This window comes from Chelonus insularis, unplaced genomic scaffold, assembly GCF_013357705.1.
Source record: "Chelonus insularis isolate UGA/USDA-ARS -01 unplaced genomic scaffold, ASM1335770v1 contig_493_pilon, whole genome shotgun sequence".
In the NCBI taxonomy this organism is placed as follows: Eukaryota; Metazoa; Arthropoda; class Insecta; order Hymenoptera; family Braconidae; genus Chelonus; species Chelonus insularis.
The window spans coordinates 106,970-128,618 of NW_023276609.1; the positions used below are offsets into that span (position 1 = coordinate 106,970).

Sequence of the window (21,649 nt, forward strand, 5' to 3'; positions counted from 1 at the left end):
ACTATCAATTTTTTCATATAATTCATAAATATTAATAAAATGGAGCCAAAATCTCTAGATGTTGAAGAATCTGTAAATAAAACGATAATTGAAGGAAAAGCTGAAATTTTAGTTTCAGAAAAAAAAGTATTTTATAATCCTGTTCAGGAATTCAATAGAGATTTGAGGTAATATTTTTTTTTTCAGTCTAATATTAACTTTGTAAATAACTTTAAAAGTTATTTTATCTTCCATCAACAGTGTAGCTGTATTAAGTTTATTTGCAAAAGAAAAACATGATGAATCGTTGCTAATAAAAGAAAAGTCTTCGAATAATGCAAATAAAAATGAAAAGCAGAATGAATCTGAGAATAAAGTATATAAGAATTTGGCACAAATATATAATTATTTGTTAAAATATTATATTCTTGATGATTAAAAATTTACAGAATGGGATTTCTGTATTGGAAGCTCTTTCAGCAACAGGATTACGAAGTATACGTTATGCTAAAGAAGTACCTCATATAAAGAAGATTATTGCTAATGACATATCAGAAAAAGCTGCTGATAGTATAAAGAAAAATATTACATTCAATAAAGTTGAACACTTGGTTACAGCTAGTCATAATGATGCTACGTATGTATACAATTTTATTTTTTTATTAAAACATAAACATAATCGTAAAAAATCATTTTAATCATTAATATAATTATCTTTAATTAATAAAAAAAAAAAAAAAATATTGATGTTTATTGATATATTTTAGGATTTTAATGTATCAATCACGACGAGATCGTTTTGATGCAATTGATTTAGATCCATACGGATGCCCGTCAATATTTTTAGATGGAGCTGTTCAATCTGTCAGTAATGGTGGTCTATTATTGGTGACAGCTACAGATATGGCTGTACTTGCTGGAAATTCACCTGAGACATGCTATGTTAAATATGGAGCTGTATCAATCAAGTCTAAAGCTTGTCACGAATTGGTAAAGAATTATAAATAATATATCAATAGAGATATTATCATAACTTTAACTATGTTTTAATTTATAAAAAGACCTCGTAATAAACAATCTATTCATTTAATAAATATTTTATTATATTTTCGAGTTTATTACATAAATTTATGACTCTATTTTTAATTTTAATGATTCAAATGGTTTCAACATTAAAAGTCTCAATCAATTTATTTTAATCAATATCAGTTTCATAATAGACTAAAGAGTAATTTTTCTTTTTAGGCTCTCCGAATATTACTGCAACATATCGCTGCTCATGCTGGACGATATGGACGTTATATTGAGCCATTACTTTCAATAAGCGTTGATTTTTACATTAGGGTATTCGTGCGTATCCGGACTGGACAAATTCAATGTAAAGATAATACTAGTAAATTGGGAATGGTATATCAATGTACTGGTTGTGAAAGCATGGCAATTCAGCCATTAGGTACAAAGATAAATAGATCATACAAAATGCCCGCATCTCCTGCAGTCGACCAGTTATGCAAATTTTGCAAACATAAACATCATGTATGTATTATTATCACTTATGATAGTTCTTATGAATGAATATATTTCCATCGTAACTGTAATTAATTTTTTATTATCAAAATCATTATTAGTGAATTCTAGCTACTAGGTATTATTTTTTATTGATAAAATTAATAATTGATCATTAATCAATTGGCTACTTACATTGGTTTTTTATAAAATATTTAATTATAATCTATTCATTATAGATAATTTTTTTCTATAATTAATCAATGATTTCGGGGAATAACAATTTTTTCTGTTTCAAGTTGACCTATTTTTTTGTCATTTTTCAGATGGGCGGACCAATATGGATAGGACTATTGCATGATCAATCTTTTGTATCAAGACTTGTTGATACTTTAGATAATATAGAATTAGGCACGATAAAACGAATCAAGGGAGTACTTAGTGTAGTTCAAGAAGAATTAGATATTCCTCTATACTATGTTCTAGATCGTTTGGTAAGTGGGAATGATATATAAACCATTCAATATAAAAACTAGTTTTATAAAGAAAAATTTCAATTGATTAATTATAATCAATTTTACAGATGTCTATTGTCAAATGTGACACACCAGCCATGGTAAGATTCCGATCAGCTCTATTACATGCAGGATATAATGTATCGTTATCACACGCAAACAAACTCTCAATTAAGACTGATGCTCCCACAGAAGTGATATGGGATGTTGTGCGTGCTTGGGAAAAGGTAATTTATCATTCTCAATTCGTTATTTAATTGATTTAAATATTGTTGTTGATACAACCGCTTTGATATTTCTTTTGAATATTTTAAAACTCTGATTCTTTCTTCGAATTTATTGTTGAAATTGAGTTAATAAAAAAAGAAAAAAAATTGCTTTTAGATGCATCCAGCAAAACGTGATCGTCTTACAGAAAATAGTCCTGCTCTTGCTATTTTGTCAGCTAAATCTTCAACAGAAATTACATTTGATGGACATCCTTTGGCTAATCCGAAGTCAAGGAAATTGCACCTGACAAGATTTCAAGTTAATCCTGCACCTAATTGGGGTCCTGGGACACGTTCTACGACCATGTATGTTTACAATTTTATAGATGTTTTCGCCATTCTTTTTTGCTTTTATTTAATCAAATTAAGAATTAAATGTTAATCGTTTTAACTTTATTTCCTATTATAGGATAAATTCAAATGAAGCGATTTCTAAGAAGATTAAAAATCAAAATAAAAAACGTCACCATAAAAGCAGATCAGATAATAATAGTGAAAAGACTAATGAAGAAAAAAATGATGAAAGTATTGAAAGTAAATCAAGTGATGCAGATGAAACTCCAGCAAAACAATCGAAAATTCTTCCATGATGATGTAAGTATAAGAAATGTCGTCAAGATTCACGTCACTTGGAATATGCAATATTACGACATTTCGCGAAATAAATATTATTAAAGCGATTAATAAAAAAATTAAATAGCGCATGGGTAAAAAATCTTTATCCGTATATTGTTGAGTGGATTAGGATATCGTACAAGTGCATTCAGACTCATTTCAGGGTTGTCATTATAAGAACGTCGCCAGAGTCGCTAACTTTAGTTTTACGACTAGTTCCACACATCGAAAGTACGTCAGTATAAATAAAAAATAAAATATTTATCAAATAATTCAAGTTATAGAACAAGATAATCAATATGGTTGTTAATTTCAAAGTTTACAAGAAGTGCTCTCCCTAATGGCAAATTAACACTGTATCTTGGAAAACGTGATTTCATAGATTATCTATCAGGTACAGAGGCAGTTGACGGGGTCATTCTTGTTGATCAGGATTATGTAAACAGCGGTCGAAAAATTTGGGGTCAATTGGTATGTAGTTTCCGTTATGGACGTGAACAAGATGAAGTGATGGGATTAAACTTTCAAAAGGATTTGTATTTAACATCAGAGCAACTTTACCCTCAGACGCAAAAGTCTGAAGAAAATCTAACAAGAGTTCAAGAACGTTTATTGAAAAAACTTGGACCAAATGCTGTGCCTTTCACTTTTAAATTTCCTCAATGTTCACCAGCTAGTGTTACTCTTCAACAAGGCCCGGAAGAGTCTGGACAACCTTGTGGTGTCAATTATTATTTAAAAGTATTTTCTGGTGATAGTGATTCTGATTTAAGTCATAAACGAAGCACTATTTGCCTTGGAATACGTAAAATTCAGTTTGCTCCAACCAAACAAGCCCGTCAACCTTGTACAGTTGTAAGAAAAGATTTTTTACTGAGTCCTGGTGAACTGGAACTGGAAGTAAAACTCGACAAGCAATTGTATTATCACGGGGAGATCATTGCTGTGAATATTTGTGTGAGAAACAACAGTAACAAAGTAGTCAAAAAGATAAAATCTCTAGTGCAGCAAGGTATTGACGTTGTTATCTTCCAAAATGGTCAATTTAGAACAGTAATTGATGCTGTTGAGACCCAAGACGGATGTCCGATAAGCCCTGGTTCTACTCTACAGAAGATTATGTATCTCAAGCCTGATATTGAGAATAATAAGCAACGTCGTGGTATTGCATTGGATGGTAGATTGAAACGAGAAGAAGATGCTTTGGCATCAAGCACCCTTCTAACTAGTCCTGATATACGTGATACATTTGGAATAGTTGTATCATATGCTGTTAAAGTGAAGCTTTATTTGGGTGCTTTAGGTGGTGAATTGACTGCTGAATTACCATTTATTTTGATGCATCCAAGAACTTCGGATCGAGTTAAACTCATGCCATCGGAAAGTGTTGCTGTTGAGGACATGGGAGTTGAAGAGAAATGCGTTAAGGAATAGCTGTAATTTCCAGGCCCCAGTCAACTGGAAATACTACTTGATAAATGGCTGGAAAAATTCATGAACCGTACCACTGCTGTCACACGATTGTCTTAACGATTACCAGACCACGATTTGATTCAATATATATATATTGTTTGTTGCTTTTATCTAGTATAGATTCATATAATCGTAGTAGTTATTGATGCTTTATAAAGTTTATCGATTCTATTGCCTTATTTATCTTGTTAATCATTCATTAACAATTATATCATAAAAATGAGATAATATTTTATGATTAATTAGTACTGAACAGTCTATAATGTATGTTAATGTCCAGTAAGAGGAGAACAATTGGTGTGTCAACAAAATCCACTGAATAAGACGCCTAAGATGGAATATTTATTTAATCATTTATGATAAAATTATTATTAAATATATTAATTAAAAAGTAGCTTAGTAATTACTATATTTACTATTCTGCATAAAGACTACACTTCTTTATTCTTTAATAACAATCTTACAAATATTTTGATAAAGAGACGATAAGTTTTAATGTTAATTATAATGATTGATGATCAATATATCACTTATATTTATTGATATTATATTAATGATATTTACGTTCATGTATAACGTACTATATATATTCTTAAAATATATTGATGTTCTCATGCTATTTAATTCTATGAAATTATATTAATCATTTACAATATATTCCAGTTATATTATCTAATATGAGTATTTGTTTATTCAAGATATTTACTGTAATCTATGAAGAAAATGACTTATAAAACAAAATGTTATGACAATGTTTTATTAAAGATTTTCAATAAAATGATTAAAATGCTCGTTTTGGAGTGAAATAATTTTTTATTGATTTCTTTTCTTAATAATCAGATATAATATAATATTGATTTATAAATGATAATATTTACTTAAAACTACTTAATTCAAAATTTCATTTAAATGTGAAATTTTTTTCTCCGACTGTATATCGAATATTTATATATTTGTATAAGCATTTCTCCCCCTCTTATTCCTCTATATGTCTTGCATTGAAACGCGTGCGCAGATATTTACTAAAATTTAATAAAAAAAATTACTACGTTATATAATTTATAATTTTTTATAATAAGTATTTGTACAGTTGAAAAATAATTGTAATATTATTTTGCAGGTACTTGTTAATACTGTTACTAAAGTATCGAGGACGATTGGATATACATATAAAACTGTCCAATTACATTGGACTAAATAAATATAAATTGGGCCTGTAATAAAAAGTCAGTTTGATCCGTTAAGCGTAATGGTCCTGGCTGGCATTATCGGTAAATGATTAAACATCGCCGTAATTACAAACACCTTTAATATACAAGTAGTGCTTTGAAGGAGTGAGAAACGTGCTCTTCATTTTTACCAGACTTTTTACACTCACTATATGTGTGCAGCCCTATCGTACAGGCAGTTCGTTTAAGCCGACTACAGTTGAACCATCTTATATCGCAGTACGTCGCCTTCAGCAGAGCCTTTAGTTGCCTTTAGTCTGAGTTAAAGCAGCTATGGTGAATGCTGTGTAAGCACTTGCTTAGTTATTTTAATAATATCAGTAGCTTATTGTTGATCTGCATTCATATAAATATTAAGTATACTGGTTGTGTAATTTTTTAAAACACCGTCATCATCGTTACTACTTAGTTTCTCACATTGGCTTCCTATTTTATAACAGTAAACTAACTAGGTAAGAAGCTATCTTTTTAGTATTTCACCTCAGTATCTTGCTGAACGTTTTACTGAGCGTGTCGCGTTACACCAATCGTACCCAACTCGTTTATTTACTTTATTTATTTTTTTATACCTTTAGTTTTCATTTAATTCCAATCCGCTTTATAAGAAACAAGTAGAAAGAAAGAATGTGCTAACATTTTCATTTTATCCTATTGGTAAGATGAAGACATTTTTTTTGTTTTAATTGTATGATGTTGCTTTTTGTTTTCTTTTTTTTTAATATATATATATATATATAGATATATATAAAATTTATTTTATATTTTTTTTTGCTTAATTCAGTAAACAATTAATTGTAGACTATATTTACTAGCATACGAAGCTTAAACATTTTAATATTCAGACATCCGGCATCAATGACTTTCATTCATTTTATTTTCACTCTGCAAAAAGCCGCTATTGAATTTAACTCTTGTATGATTTTTTGCTTTATTTGATGAAATTTTTTTCATCAATACTTTTTCACTGGTAAACACATCTCTCTTGTAAGAATAAAAAATTAAAAAGTTATTCAATTTTTAATCATCAAATTAATTAGTTTTGTTAACATTTCCTTTGTATTTAAAGAGTGATGAAAGAGATTGGAGGATTGGTTGTGTGGTTATATTAGTAATTTATACAAATTGTTGAATGCGATATTGAAGTTTTAAAGAATAAAGTACGTATGGCCACTTATACCGCATACCGCATTACCGGAATGTAAAGTGGTCCAGGCAAGTGAAAGAAATTCTATTTTCGGAGATACGTAGGATCGCAGAGGCGTAAAAAAAGATGTGATGTCAAGTTGTAAATTGCTATAAAAGCTTATTTAAAATTTTTGTTTTACAAAATCATTTTATCACATAGTAGTAATGTAATTAGGCTTGTTTACTATCTAAATGTAACTTGGAATTTCTGGGACGGTAACCTCATTTAATAATAAATTGGAAACTGATGATAGAAACAAAGAGAGATGAGTATCCTGTTCATGATCAATAACTCTCAGTGGTTGGTTCTCTTTCAAATATACATTTGCTGATTTATTTATTTATTTATTTATAAGTTAGGGTAACATAATAATGTATTTATGCATTATAAATAGCTCGTACAATTATGGCTTGGGTCATACTAACGCCTAATGGCATTATAAAATCAAGTACGGTTTCACTGAGTCATTTATCAGATCCGTTAATAAGGACATTTGCAAAAGAATGTTACCGACATATGGGACATAAGGGTCGTATCATTATTTCGTAGAAACTTGATGAACATTTTAATAGCAGGAAGATCATTTTCACGGTATAGGAATGCTTGGAGCAGTGAATAATCACTTTATTTTAATCATATGATACTTTGTCGACGAACATCATGGTAAGACTTGGAAGAATTTCGGAATGTTTTTGGCTAAGATTCAAATCCAAGATTGCTAGTTACATCTAAGATTTAGTTGCAAGTTAGGCATATGAATAGAATAGAGTATTAAAGGGGGTTGGAGGTAGGCTTAAGTATACATTGAAAAAAATAAATCCTAGTTTATCTTGAAGAAAGCTCTTCTAGAGATTACTTTTCAACTTTTGACTTTTGGAGTAAAATAAAAAATTCCTTGGGATTAACAAAAAATTTACATTTTTCATATGTAAACAGGAAATTTAAAAATATCTGCACTAACGACAGTAATAATACAATTTTAAATATGATACATGCATGAGAGAATTATCCAAATAAATATGACTCATTGTAACACTAAAATAATCAAAAAGTTAAGTTAAACGTTTTCTTTTCATTACTTTTTTAAATTTTGATAATGATTTATTATAGTTATTAATTTTTTACTGATTTGCTTACGGCATCTTGACTTCATTTAATTTCAGTAGATTAATAATGAAAACCGTTTTATTGGTATTTAAATGCAATAGAAAAATAATCTAAAGAAGCATCATTGGAATTTTATTGTTTTATGACACTCAATCTTTCCTCGTATGAGTAACTCAAATCATGGAGATAAGAAAGTAGTGGTGATAACAAATATATGCCAGTCTATTTTTATTATAATAAAAAATATGACAACAATAATTAAGTAGTGTGCATAATTGTTAAAAGGAGTGGTAAGGAAAATAAAGAGAAAAAAATTCTTCTTCCGCCTTCTCATCAACAATCTCAAATTTCGCCGTTGTCAAAATTGGTTCCGTTGTTTCGTCGTTACACAGTGCAGCGTATAAATGTGAACGAACGAACATTAAGTGCTAATAATAGAATCGTTGGCCTCCTGGCTAACGCTTAAAACTGACACCAAGAACTACACTTGAGATTCCAAGAGATGCTCGAGCAACTTTTGAAATTCGTTAAAAAGTATGTTGATTTGAAGGAAAAAAAAAATCATGTCAGCCCTACATCTTCATTATGAAATTATGCAATTGCTATTTAAAACTTTCCTACTTTAACGTTTAATTATAGACTTTCTGAAATACATAAATGTGCCGGGTTGATACAAAAGTAAATAAAATTGAGGAAATTTTAAATAAACTTAAAATAGAAAGAAATTTATTTTAAATATTATTTTTATTTCCAAACATTAATTAATAAAAATATATATATATATATATATATTTTTCTTTTGTTTCAGGTAATAATTAGAATAAATTTCAACAGTGCATTGATAAGAATCTATCAAAACAAAAATTTTAAAAAAATGGCAGAACTGATGGAAAAAAAATCAACAGAGATAGTAAGTACAACAAAGAATGAATTTGTGTGTGGTGCTATGTCTAACACTGCTTTGATAGATCTCGATCAATTAACCACGAGTAATAGTCAGCTGTTAAATATTTGTGGTGATAAACAAAATGAAGATGATTTAATAAGGAAAAATAATACAAAAAATGAATTGTGTGCTGAGGAGAAGAGCCTTCAAGAATTGATTGAAAGTGAACTTGCTTTAAGAATCTATATGAGAAATGATACTGAAACTGACGAGTTGATTAGTGAAAACGATCAAGTATTGAATGGTCAATCTAATACATCAACTATGAATAATGTTGCTCAACCTCATCAAGATTTATTACTTATTGATGCAGATTTAGAGACAACGACTGATGATTCTACTGTCAGCCAAAATCCTGCCTACGATTTTTACAACGATAATAAATGCTCAGACTTTTCTAATATTAATCAAACCATTGAAAATAAACCAATTGATCCTATTGATTGTGATATAAACAATTTTATTGAAATAGAAAAGAATATTTGTAATCTACAAGATGAAAGAAATTGTCAATCAAATAGCAATGATGATAATGTTGACGTAACTGATCAAATTCCTGTAAGTAATGGAATTATTGAAACGGAAGTTGGTTCTTTATCAACTGATAATGAAGTTTATCCAGAAATGGAAGTAAAAGATAAACCACAAGAAGAAAATAAAAAAAAAAATATTGATAAAGAAACAGAAATAATTCATGATGAAAAAGTATCAAGTCATGAATCTTTGGCATCAGTTGAAATAATTCAATTTAACTCAATTGATGGAGTCTTTGAAGTAGAAGAACAATTTGTATCACAAACAACAAATACAACGAATGTAAATGTAGAACAAATAAGTAACGTTGAGGATGTTATGGAGAATGGTGCTGATGAAAAGCGTGTGACAGATGAAATGAATGTTGAATTAAATATCCAAGTCACTCCAACGACGACTAACGACCTTATAAATTTGACTAAAATAACTAATACAGGTGTCTGTGATTCAAGCATGCGGTTTTCTTTATCAGAACAATTACCAGATTTGGGAAATAACAGCAATGATGATTTATCTAGTGCATGTGATGTAAGTTTTTATTGAAGGTTTTTTCGTTTGAATTTTTTTTCTATTGTTTTTTGTAAATTTAAATGTATTAATATAAATGTATTATTGAATTTCATTTAACTGTGTTGCGTGATGTGAATAGTCGAAGCCCAATTATGTAAATTACTAAGTGTGTAATATATATTATGACTCATAGGATTTAATTTGATTTATAATTTTTCGTGTATAGAGTGAAAGCTGTGAGGAAGTGATAACAGTTACTTCATCCACGACGAAAAATTCAACGAAAACAAAGAAAAAAAAAATTGAGGGAGTTACTGGTAATGATGTTTCATCTACAGTTAATACATCACGTACGAAAAAGACGAAGAAAAGTAAAAAGAGTGATCTTGAAAAGGAAAATATATCAGTGGTTAGTAAATTACAATTTAATATTACTGAGAATTTAACTCAATTGAAAAGGATTCTTTGAAAGAATAAAGTCATTTCTCTGGTTCAATAAACTTCTCTTTATCGCTATTAATTATTTAAGTATAGAAATTTATTAATGAAAGAAATTAAAGAAATATAGAGATTAATTAATGCTTTCTAAAAATATATTCACATTCACTGGTTATTCTAAACTTCAACAATAATAGAAAGAGCTTTTTAGCTGTTGTTACGAAAATGTCATTATTTAAACCAAGAAAAATATTTTTGTTTATTTGAATAATACATTTTTTTTTCAATGTTGAGAAATATTTTTTTCTTTGATTTCAAAGAATTCTTTTTAGATAAATATATTTCGTAATTGGTTAAATTATTAATCGGTTTTATTTATTTATTTTGTTTTATAGAAATCGAGTTTTAATAAATTTGATGCACTCAGTAAGAAATCAGTGCTTCATGCTCGTAGTATTGATGCTGTAAAAGCTGATCAACATCTCAACCTGGTAAGTTTAGTTACAATATCCATCAACACTGACCAACAAATACTAATTTTAACTATATATTTTGTCAAAACATGTTGAGAAATGAGTGATTATTTATTATTTTACAATAGCTAGATAATTTTCTACAAGAAACTTAATATAATTAATATTGATGATATAAATTACTATAAAGATGTTAACGTTTATCAATAATAGCTAGTTTTAAGTAAAAAGAATTAAGTTTATTGGCCAGTGTAATTATTTATGTATTAATTTAATTAAAACAAATGACATTTTTATTTTATAGGCGGGTCAAAATGGAGATGCAAATCCCAACTGTCGCAGCTGTGGCAAGGTCGTGTTTCAAATGGAGCAAACAAAAGCTGAAGGTTTAATATGGCACAAGAATTGCTTTAGATGTGCTCAATGTAGCAAACAACTAAATGTTGACAATTATGAAAGTCACGAAAGTACACTTTATTGTAAACCACATTTTAAGGAATTATTTCAGCCAAAACCAGTTGAAGAATCGAATCGTCCTAGTAAGTTATAAAATGATATATCATTAATAGTAATTCTTCATACACTACATTTTAAAATATAATTTATATATTCTATTTATCATGTTTTTCTTTTATTTTATTCTACTTAAGATCAGCAAAAATAATTTTTTCGAAAACTTGGTATTATTCTTGAATTTATAGCTTGTCCACAAAAGCCAGAGTTGATAATTAGAGAAAATCATCCAAAAGAATTACCACCTGACGTAGTCAGAGGTAAAGTTGATGTGTTAAAAGGATTTAAGTGATGATGTGACGTTGATTTTGTTCTGTTCCCAACTAATATTTACCAATATCCATGTGTTGATCGAAAATATATTAGCTTTAATAACAAACTCATGTAGAAAAAAATTATATTTCAATATTTCTCTGTAGTTTTCATAACAGATAAAAATGATTTTTAATACTGCATTTGTTTGACATTTACCGTTTTAATTTACTAATTTAAATAGAAAAATGTTATGAATAAATAGCTAATTATCGTTTGTTTCTATTTTAATAGCATCTGATAAACCAGATCTTGGACTAGAAGAATTATCGTCTCTTAACGTCAAATCACGTTTTCAAGTATTCGAAAAATCTGCTGATACTTCAGTTAATGATATCGAGAGATCACCATCACAAGTTTTAGTTAAAAGATCACCAAGTATTCTAAGTAAACTTGCCAAGTGAGTTTCTAATAATTACAATCCTTAATTACATTAATTACTTAATGGAGTCAATCAATATCAAATTATACAGATTCCAAGCAAAAGGTATGGATATTGGTGTAGCTGATGAATCTCTAAATGGTATTCCATATGAAGAATCAAGTGAAAGTGAAGAGGAGGAAGAAAATGAACAAGTTGAAGGTATAATTATTTATTTTTAAAAAATGTATAAACAATTTACAATGTCTTGCTTGCATGTAAAATGATAAAAAAAAAAAATTACTGTTTGATTGAAGAAGTGGATTCGGAAATAGTCAAGTCAAAACGAGTTGCTCGAGAACGTCCAATAAGTTTTACCAAAATGGACGATATAAAAAACCGATGGGAAGTCACAAGTCAACAAGGTAGACGTGAATCCCAACGTGAAGCTCGTAAAGAAGAGATAGCTGGTATTCGTTCACGACTCTTTATGGTATGAAAATATATTTATTTATATGATGATAAATAATAGAGAGTATTCTAAGACTTTTATTTATTTACTTGGTAGGGTAAACAGGGGAAAATGAAGGAACTGTATCAACAAGCAGTAGCTACAAGTGAACGTGTTACAAAGACGAATCCCGTTGAGGAAATTCAATGCACAATGCATGCACGTTCTATCAAAGAAAAGTTTGAAAGAGGAGAGCCAATGGTAAATTCAAATGATGAAGAGGACAGTAGTAGTAAACTTAAACAAGAGAAACCAGACGAAGAGGTGATAGCAGCTGGTGAGTAATTTCTAACAGATTTATTAACAGAGTTTTATTGAGAAGTTGTAGCTTAATTAAAATTTCTACATCTTCATTATAGGTATAAGTAGAAAATCACGGTCTCTATTTTTGGAATTGGATGCAACTGCTGCCAAAAGTGGAAGACCAATGACTCCTGTTAACAACGTAAAAACTTCCACTGAAGTTCCGAGGCGAGCAAGAGATGTAAGTTTATAAATATGCTGTAATTTTTATCTTTTTTTTCTATATAAACGTCAATCAATTAATGGTCAAACTACATTTTAAAAAATGTGCATAAAACACTACAAATTTAATATAATGATTATGATACATTAGTAGTTTGGGTTATAAGTAAAAGGTTGATTGATTATAATTATAAATAAGTAAATTAATGGCGCAAAAGGTAAAAAAAAAGCATATTGATTGATTGATTGAATTGGGGGCAATGGGGAAGGCATTTATGGGACGTCAGGTATCGGACGATGTGGTCCGCAGCACAGATACTACCGAGGAAGTTAAGGTTGAGACTTCGGAAATCTCGAACAAATTTAAATTTTTCGAGTCATACAAGGAGCCGGAAAAGCAGAGAAAGCAGTTTCGAATAACACCACCTCGTGATGGAGAAATTAAGGTTTGTGAGGAAGTTTTGGTGGATTGGATTTCAATAACTGACTATAATCAAAGTATGGGTTCACTAAAACAACCAACACAATTAACACAAGAGTTTTGTATAGTATCAAAATAAATATTTAACCCATAAATGTTCATTAAAATGTTTCAAATATTTGAGAAAAAAAAAATTCTAATCCTAAGGACCTGACGCGACTCAAAATATATAAAAGAGTACAATGGCTTATGATTTCACGACTGCCCTTGAACCCGTAGCGTTATTTGCTATAGGGTTACCGTTAAACTATATTTTCTCTCTTCTACATCCTTTCATTCGTGAAGAACCAGCTAACATGAGACTTGTTGCACTTAGTAACGCACATTCACACGTATCAGTAGGGATTGAGGAGGCTTTATAATTATCTTTGCTATTGAAAATTGCAATAATAAATTACCCATTCACTGATCAAGTATTCTATCGACTGATTATCTGATTATTTAAGGTAAAATTGTATGTATTAAATTGATAATTTAATGGAAAAGAAGAATATGTGTGTATAAAGAAGCCGCATGAAATGATGCTACCATTTTAAAACTAATTCTCATACCGTGGTGTTTTTTAATGATAAATTTGTTATGTTGATTGAGTTTAATTCAAATAATTTAATGTTTATGGTTTTGTGTATATGTGAAATAACAGATGAATTCACCGGAGCGTGAGATATATCGTGATCCGGATGTGGTACGAGCGGATGACAAAGTTGACGAAGTAGTTCACACGGACACAACAAAAAAGATGCTCTCAATCTTCAGACAGATGGAGGAGAAAGCAACGAGAGAAGATGTGCCTGATGGACCAAAGCCGTTGAAACGATTTACGCCACCACCTGAAGATAAATACGCTAAGCAAACTACTTCAGACTCGGAGATTGATGATGAGGAAGATGGCAATGAGTCTGCTAGCGAAAATAGTATGGAAGAAGAAAGGAATCCTAACTATGTTAGAGCTTCCGATAAGGTAAAGTATTTTAATCAAGTATCTATTTAATTGCTATTGCATTTATGTTCAATAAATATTTCCTTTATTTTTAATTGACATTTTCAAGCTCTTCTTTTTATTCTAAATCAATAATGATGTAACAATATTTATCTGATGTTTTCGATTAAATAATCCTCAGAATAAAAAATATGAGATTTAAAATACAACTAATTATTATTGTGAAGTATTTTTGAAATATTGTAATTAAATAATAAATATTTCAATTGTAAATAGTGCTAAAAATATTATTAAAATTAAATTAGATATTATTTTTTGATTTGATGATTATTAAAATATAAAAAAAAAATTTTTTTATTAATAAAAAGTGTTAAATTTAAATGACTTTAGAATAACATATTGTAAAGATATAAAATGTTTTTATTAACATGCTTTAAAATTTTTATGTATTTTAATTGTTAAGTATTTGTTAAGATTGTTAAGTAAAAGTAAAGAGTAGGATATAATGAAAAAAAAATTACAAGAGATTGTAAACCAAGAGTACAAAGTTTTAAAATTTTAATTTATTATTGAAAAATAATTTTTTCAATAATAGTAATAATAGAAGCAGCTTGCTAAATAAACAATATTTGATTTACAGATGGAAGACGAATTCCTGAAGAATGCACAAAATGCAGCAAAAGCAAAAACACTACGGGCGAAATTCGAGCAATGGAAGGTGAATGACGAGCAGACTATCAGTGATAATAATACCACTAAGTGGGATGTAACAAGCGAACAAGTAAGCTCAGAATCAGCAAAAAGCCTTAAAGCTCGATTTGAATCACTTGGTTCACAGCCTGCTGAAGTTCCACGTTCTACAAGAGTCAAAGTCAATAGATTTGTAGTAAGTATTTATACTTGATTTGTATTTATTACTGCACATTGCGTTTGACCGTTTTAACTATTAATATATATGTTGTAAAATAGACTTAATTTTATTCTTTTTTTTTTTTTTTATTCATTTATTGCTATTTTTTCTTTTATTTATTTACTAAACTTTATCGAGTTTATAACTTGTGGTATCTAATACATGATGATTTCCATCAATGTTAGCATGCGAATGAACAAGGATAAAAAAGAGCAACAAACTAGTTCTTACTCCTACAACATTACTGTAATTATTCATTTTTAATAACTATCAGTATTTATTATCAGTAATTGATTATTAATGATTAAATTTATTTATTAAACGGTATTCGTATTGGCTTTATAGTTTGCTAGCATGCAACATCAATATTTTGTATGTTGTGTACTTTTTTTTTTTTTTTAATTTATGTATTTATATTATTTTTAAAATTATTACTTTTGATTTTGTCAATAATGTTTGCACAATAACATACTAGTCACTGTTGAATTTTTTAGAAATGTATTGAATGGTTTTTATTTCAATTGATTGTTGTTTGTGAGATTATATTGATCAAATGTATAAAAGGCTAAAAAAACTATGTAATATTTTAACTTTTTGGAAAACAGTAAAATCTGAAGAATGAAGACGAAGGAAAACAGCGTGAAGTAGATGAAAATTCCAGATTATATTGTGAAGATGGTGCAGTGCCACGAAGAATAAAAATACTACAAAATATAAAAATTAACTTCATTATCACTTCCGTATCAAAAATGTATCGTACTACTATCATCATTGTTATATAAATGTTATATATATATATATATATATACATTTAAATAATAATTTTATCCTAATATAAGTTTTAGGTTGCAATATTATTGAATTAAATCAAATATATGTTGTGATTATTTATTTATATAATTATATTCTATATAAAGTCTAATGGCCAATTTTTTGAATAATTTATTCATATAAAATTATATACAATGTAATAATAGATAACATAAGGTAGATTTATTTATCGCTATATAATGATTTTTAAGTATATAGTGCATTATATACATATATTTTTTAGTAAATAAGTTTTATTTATTTACATATTACTTCTTTTAACGACGCAATAATTGCAGTTAAATTGAAAGAAAAAAAATTTTATAGCATTTTAAATTTTATTTTGACAATTATTAAAATAATTTGTTATTAATGTTTACATATAATTTATGAAATCGATAAAATTTAAATTTTTACGAGAGTTATAATTATCTAGTTAAATATTTGTAATGTTAATTTGCATTATATTTTAAATAATTATTTACTGTAAATTAAATAACTTTGTAATCAATTAAAAGTTTGTCAAATTCCATAAATAAATATAAAAATAGCAATAAAAATTTTTACGTAAATAATTGTGTGAATGAGGTATTCAAGAATTAGAGTAAAGTGTTTTATTAAACGGTCAAATGCATTCTTTTTTTTGTTTATGTTTTAATTATATTATTAATTGTGACTTTTTTTTCAATCATTCGACATATTTTGATCTTATTATTACTATTATTTTAATTTAAAATATCCTAAATGAATTAGAACATCCAAACCACCGATGCAGATGTTTGTAATGGTTGTCAGAAGAAGGTTTATCCTCTAGAGAAAGTGGAAACAAATAATAAAATATTTCATAAACAATGTTTCCGGTGCTTACAGTGTAATTGTGTACTCAGGTAATCTTTAAATTATTTTTCTCATTTTTTATTTTTATCACTTTATTAATATTTTATTTCTTCATTTTTAAAATTTAAAATTTTTTTATTTTAGAATGGATACATTTACATTAAATAATGGAAAGCTTTATTGTATCTCTCATTTTAAGCAATTATTTATTGCTCGAGGTAATTATGAAGAAGGATTTGGAATTGATCCTCACAAAAACAAATGGATCAGTAACTTAAATCTTGATTTATCCAGCAACAATTGCCAGACCAGTCCAATTGCCAATCACACTTGAAAATTGTATTTTCTTGCTTATTTAAAAGAATCAGAAAATTCCAACTGATGATCTAGTGTTAATAGTATCATCAAAAAAAATTGCCGTACTTATTTCAGACCAAGTTAAATAATAAAACAGCATTTGATAATTTTTATTAAGACAATTATATATAGAATTAGCTCTAAAAGCATGTGAGGAAAAATTAATTGTATGTGTAATTAATGATTTTTATGATAATGACGTATATAATACATTGCCAATTATATTATATTAATAGTGATAATTTTGTACTACATGAAATGAATTGTGAAAATTAAAGAGAAATAAATTGAACATTATATAAATCAATACTCAATGAAATTATACTGAATTATAAATGAAAATATTATAAATATTTTAATTTTAATAAGAAGATTGAATAAAATGTGTAATCTTCATTTATTATAAAAAAAAAATTTTTTTTAATTAAATTATATTTTATTTCTTAAATTTCTGAAATGTGATATGATAAAGAAATACTAAGAATTAATTGTTTGAGTGTTTATTTACATTAATAAAAGGCTTATATGAGAGAGTAAAAATGTTGATAACATCAATTACATTATCACTATAGCAAAAAATGCTATATATATATATATTTAATTAATTTTTAACATATCTCGTGAGTTAATTATAGTTATTCAATAAGTCAAACTTTCTTCTATTTTTATACCTACTTATGTACATGTGTCTAGTAAAAAAGCAAGAAATTTTTTTTATGAAATTAATTTCAATATAGATTGATCTATTATTAAAAAAATAATCAAGAGGTTATGTTTGTTATAAAGAAAGCCTTAGAAAAGATTATACGCATAAAAAGGATGTGTTGTGAATATCAGTGATATTTTTACATCATGGAAATTTGTATTGATTCTATAGAATCTGCAAAAAATGCGATTAGAGGTGGTGCAACTCGATTAGAAGCGTGTTCAGCTTTATCTGAAGATGGTTTAACACCAACTCCTGGATTAATTCGATTCATTAAACAATTCTCCAATGTTCCAGTTTATGCAATGATACGAATACGATCAGGAAATTTTATTTATACCCATGAAGAAAAGCAAGCAATGTTATATGACCTAGCCATACTGAAAGATGCTGGAGCAGATGGCTTTGTTTTTGGTGCTTTAAACCAAGATAAAACTATTAATTATGAGTCTTGCCGGGAGATTATTTCTGCAGTAGGTCCTGAAAAACATGTTACATTTCATCGTGCTTTTGATGAGGTTAAAGATCCCATTCAAGCACTTGAAGAATTGGTCAAGCTTGGCTTTGAGAGAGTTTTGACATCGGGACAAAAGAAAATAGCTTTAGAAGGTCTTCCCCTTATTACTGACTTAATAAAACACGCTAAGAATCGTATTATTGTAATGCCCGGAAGCGGAATCAATCCTGAAAATATTGCTTTCATAAAAAACACTTGTAAAGCAAAGGAATTTCATGCTTCAGCTAGAATTCGCATAGCTATGGAGAATGAAACTTTGAAAGCAAATAAAATTGATGATCTGAATCTTCATTACATTAACGTTGCTTCAGAAGAGTTAGTTAGGAAAATGGTTGATATAATTAATTCTTAAATTTTTATTAACGCACTTTTTATAACATATAATCAATTTTATTATTACTATTCAATATCAATAAAAATTGTTATAATTATATTTAATATGAATTCGTCATAAATATTGATATTATTGTTTTCAATAAAAATTAATCAAAAATATGAATGTTATTGTTTTAAATCATCGACTGTAATAAATAATTCTTGTACTCTGGAACCTTGATAACGACTAATTCTTTTTGGACAAATAAAGATAAGCCAATATATTGCTCGTGTGAACAATTAAGAAGTTAGTGAACTCCGAAAAGTTCCAAGAGATTGTATATCAGGATATATACAAATTTGTGATTAAAAAATGTCTGAGAAAAGCAAATGGAATTTTTCAGAATTAAATGAACTTGCTTCGGAAAAGGTAAAAAAAATGAAAGTCAAGTTTAATAATTAATATTCTATGAATTAACGCTAAAAAATTAATGGTCTAGAATGGTGGAAAAGTTATATTTGCAACGGATGAATGGTTTGCTGCAGCAGATAATCTTTTGAAGGTAAAAGTTTGATTTTACTTTTAATGAATACCTTCTATAATAATAATAATAAAAGCAATATCCTGAATTTCCATTTGAGATTGACGTCAATTTTTTTTTATTAATTTTTCAAATAAAAGATAAGAATCATCAAAACATTTTATTAGAATTAATGATATGAACAAAAGTAAATGAATTGTAACTAACAAAATATTATTTTTATAGGATGATGAACCGGTATGGAAAGAAGGAATTTATACAAACTATGGTAAATGGATGGATGGATGGGAAACTCGACGGAAAAGATGTGCTGGTCATGATTGGGCTATTATAGCTTTAAATAGCCCGTCTATTATTAAAGGGTTCTGTGTTGATACAGCATATTTTACTGGAAACTATGCTCCAAGGGTTTCCATTCAAGCAGCACAACTTTATGAAAATGGTTAATTTTCGACAAAAGCTATTACGTAATTGTATACATTGTTAAGAGAAGTCTGTTTTAATGATAATTAAAGTTACTAACTGACTATATAATCAATTGAATATTTTTACTTTAAAATAGAATTTTTATTAATATATTAATTAAGTGAATGTATTGGATTACAAAACAGGTCTTAATTACGACAAAGAATCATTTCACAATTAGTTTCTAAAATAATTGTTTCATGGGTTTCAATCTTTTTGGAAAGGCATGAGAAATTTTCACATCCAATTATTGAAGACAATATTGCAATTTATTTTTTTTTATTTGCACAAGATGAATGTCGAAAGTAAAATTATCATTAAATACTCATACAATTTATACAATAATTGATATTTTTATTAGAGCTCAAGTTGTTTCCGGTTCGATCTGCTAGCTTTAAAGCAGGCGTAGCAGCTTCAAAGGATAACTTGACTCAAATAGAATCTTTAAGAACTGATGTAAGTCTTTAAAAAATATTTATCTAATACAATTAACAAAAAAACCTCCACTTAGATCTACTTCAATGAAATTTCAGGAATGGACAACGATATTACCAATGAGCAAATTAGAAGCTGGCTATGAAAGTACCCGAAGAAATTACTTTCCAGCATTTAATAGTCATCAGTCATGGACTCATCTACGATTAAATTTATATCCTGATGGAGGAATAGCAAGACTACGTGTTTACGGTCGAATAGTTCCTCCATTAAGAATTCCGAAATTTATTTCAGAACTGGTTGATCTAATTGCTAGAGAAAATGGTGGTGTGTGCGAGAAATATAGCAACGCTCATTATGGACATCCAAGGAATTTGATCAAGAATGAAAATGGAGTTGGAATGTTCGATGGATGGGAGACTGCAAGGAGACTTGATAGGCCAGCAATTATTCAAGTTGATAATTCAGGCATTCTTCAAGTATGTTGCATTTGAAATATTACATTATCTACATTATAATATTATTAACATACTTTATCATCACTAGCCGTGACTGATATGCTTGAAGTAATTTGAAAACTTTGACATAGATCCCTGGTGAAGAGTGGGCAATATTCAAACTTGGATACGTTGGACTGATCGAAAAAATCATCATCGATACTTTCCATTTTAAGGGAAACTTTCCAGATAATGTTAAGATCGAAGGTACATTCATATCTTGCAGAGATGATATTATTGCTGATCACCATGATGCCTTATGGCAAACAATTCTTCCTAAAAAGAAAGTAATATCATTTTATTCAAATAAACAATTTAGTATTTTATGTTAATTGATGCCTAAAATTAATTAATAATCATTTACAGTTACACCCTCATAAATCCCATGTTTATTTATCAAATGATTTATTATGGTGTGGTCCAGTAAGTCATATACGAATTATTATTAGTCCAGATGGTGGAATATCAAGACTAAGAATTTGGGGCTATGTATATTATTCCGGCTCTGAAAACTCGATTTAATGGTCCACCTGTTCTTATTCACTGGATTCTTATGAAACTCAATACAGTAGTGATCCTGGGTAAATTTCAATTTGACATCAACTCATTCGAAGACTTTGGAGAGTGGAGAAAAATTGAGGTGAGTGTATATAGGTATATAAAAGTATTGTAAGTGAAGGAAAGAGCGCCGGAGTAGACAGTTAGAGTGTAAAAGTCGAATGAATGAGTATGCAGACAGACATACTTTAAAGTCTGTGTAGTTTTACCACTCTCTGTAGCGTGGAAAAGTTGTTAAATTGTATTTTGAAACGATTGTGCTAATATTGTATTTATATTACGAAAATAAATATTTAGTGTTTAAAGATTATGTATTGAATAAAAGTATTATCTTTTC

General features: G+C 28.2%; 5 protein-coding genes across 18 annotated transcripts; all 5 read left to right on the forward strand.

The window, feature by feature from the left end:
• Positions 1-12: 12 nt before the first annotated feature.
• Positions 13-2,888, forward strand: Trm1 (tRNA methyltransferase 1). The gene is made up of 9 exons (XM_035088286.1): positions 13-167; positions 241-355; positions 429-616; positions 747-969; positions 1,225-1,515; positions 1,812-1,979; positions 2,069-2,227; positions 2,385-2,575; positions 2,679-2,888. Exons 1-9 carry the CDS (start codon positions 40-42, stop codon positions 2,857-2,859), a joined length of 1,644 nt encoding a protein of 547 aa, XP_034944177.1. The 5' UTR covers positions 13-39; the 3' UTR covers positions 2,860-2,888.
• A 280-nt stretch (positions 2,889-3,168) lies between these two features.
• On the forward strand, positions 3,169-4,853 carry LOC118069924 (phosrestin-2-like). The gene is given in 2 exon segments (XM_035088292.1): positions 3,169-3,213; positions 3,215-4,853. Coding segments are annotated over 2 exon segments (1,134 nt in total). The 5' UTR covers positions 3,169-3,183; the 3' UTR covers positions 4,319-4,853.
• A 677-nt stretch (positions 4,854-5,530) lies between these two features.
• On the forward strand, positions 5,531-17,574 carry LOC118069919 (LIM domain and actin-binding protein 1). 13 transcript variants are annotated; one of them, XM_035088275.1, is made up of 16 exons: positions 5,531-6,038; positions 8,688-9,887; positions 10,096-10,278; positions 10,703-10,798; positions 11,085-11,319; positions 11,482-11,553; positions 11,840-12,005; positions 12,079-12,188; positions 12,287-12,459; positions 12,535-12,754; positions 12,837-12,961; positions 13,212-13,388; positions 14,067-14,384; positions 15,004-15,249; positions 16,837-16,970; positions 17,065-17,574. In XM_035088275.1, exons 2-16 carry the CDS (start codon positions 8,754-8,756, stop codon positions 17,252-17,254), a joined length of 3,579 nt encoding a protein of 1,192 aa, XP_034944166.1. In that variant the 5' UTR covers positions 5,531-6,038; positions 8,688-8,753; the 3' UTR covers positions 17,255-17,574. The 13 variants fall into 13 exon arrangements, with proteins under 13 accessions (XP_034944166.1, XP_034944172.1, XP_034944169.1 ...); XM_035088281.1 differs by lacking the exons at positions 16,837-16,970; positions 17,065-17,574 and adding exons at positions 15,459-15,519; positions 15,879-16,256 and having other exon boundaries at positions 5,532-6,038; positions 12,284-12,459; XM_035088270.1 differs by having other exon boundaries at positions 5,535-6,038; positions 12,284-12,459; positions 17,065-17,573.
• A 327-nt stretch (positions 17,575-17,901) lies between these two features.
• Positions 17,902-18,944, forward strand: LOC118069925 (copper homeostasis protein cutC homolog). Its single transcript, XM_035088293.1, has one exon. It carries the CDS (start codon positions 18,130-18,132, stop codon positions 18,850-18,852), a length of 723 nt encoding a protein of 240 aa, XP_034944184.1. The 5' UTR covers positions 17,902-18,129; the 3' UTR covers positions 18,853-18,944.
• A 77-nt stretch (positions 18,945-19,021) lies between these two features.
• LOC118069923 (allantoicase-like) lies at positions 19,022-21,622 on the forward strand. Of its 2 annotated transcripts, none has more exons than XM_035088291.1 (7): positions 19,022-19,245; positions 19,316-19,378; positions 19,583-19,799; positions 20,184-20,278; positions 20,356-20,736; positions 20,847-20,961; positions 21,204-21,622. In XM_035088291.1, the coding sequence occupies exons 1-7, from the start codon at positions 19,189-19,191 to the stop codon at positions 21,227-21,229; spliced, it is 954 nt and encodes a 317-aa protein (XP_034944182.1). In that variant the 5' UTR covers positions 19,022-19,188; the 3' UTR covers positions 21,230-21,622. The 2 variants fall into 2 exon arrangements, with proteins under 2 accessions (XP_034944182.1, XP_034944181.1); XM_035088290.1 differs by having other exon boundaries at positions 19,032-19,245; positions 20,847-21,041; positions 21,121-21,622.
• The last annotated feature ends 27 nt before the right edge of the window (positions 21,623-21,649 follow it).

What these genes read in the sequence shown, in the direction of transcription:
- LOC118069925 (XM_035088293.1), top strand. Translation starts at nt 18,130, where the DNA reads ATGGAAATTTGTATTGATTCTATAGAATCTGCAAAAAATGCGATTAGA.
- Trm1 (XM_035088286.1), top strand. Translation starts at nt 40, where the DNA reads ATGGAGCCAAAATCTCTAGATGTTGAAGAATCTGTAAATAAAACGATA. An exon ending in ACTATGTTCTAGATCGTTTG is followed by an intron (nt 1,980 to 2,068) that starts GTAAGTGGGAAT and finishes TCAATTTTACAG; the next exon opens with ATGTCTATTGTCAAATGTGA. An exon ending in GGGACACGTTCTACGACCAT is followed by an intron (nt 2,576 to 2,678) that starts GTATGTTTACAA and finishes TTCCTATTATAG; the next exon opens with GATAAATTCAAATGAAGCGA.
- LOC118069923 (XM_035088290.1), top strand. Translation starts at nt 19,189, where the DNA reads ATGTCTGAGAAAAGCAAATGGAATTTTTCAGAATTAAATGAACTTGCT. An exon ending in AGCACAACTTTATGAAAATG is followed by an intron (nt 19,800 to 20,183) that starts GTTAATTTTCGA and finishes TATTTTTATTAG; the next exon opens with AGCTCAAGTTGTTTCCGGTT. An exon ending in TAGAATCTTTAAGAACTGAT is followed by an intron (nt 20,279 to 20,355) that starts GTAAGTCTTTAA and finishes ATGAAATTTCAG; the next exon opens with GAATGGACAACGATATTACC.
- LOC118069919 (XM_035088270.1), top strand. Translation starts at nt 8,754, where the DNA reads ATGGCAGAACTGATGGAAAAAAAATCAACAGAGATAGTAAGTACAACA. An exon ending in ATTCTAAGTAAACTTGCCAA is followed by an intron (nt 12,006 to 12,078) that starts GTGAGTTTCTAA and finishes CAAATTATACAG; the next exon opens with ATTCCAAGCAAAAGGTATGG. An exon ending in CTCGTGATGGAGAAATTAAG is followed by an intron (nt 13,389 to 14,066) that starts GTTTGTGAGGAA and finishes GTGAAATAACAG; the next exon opens with ATGAATTCACCGGAGCGTGA.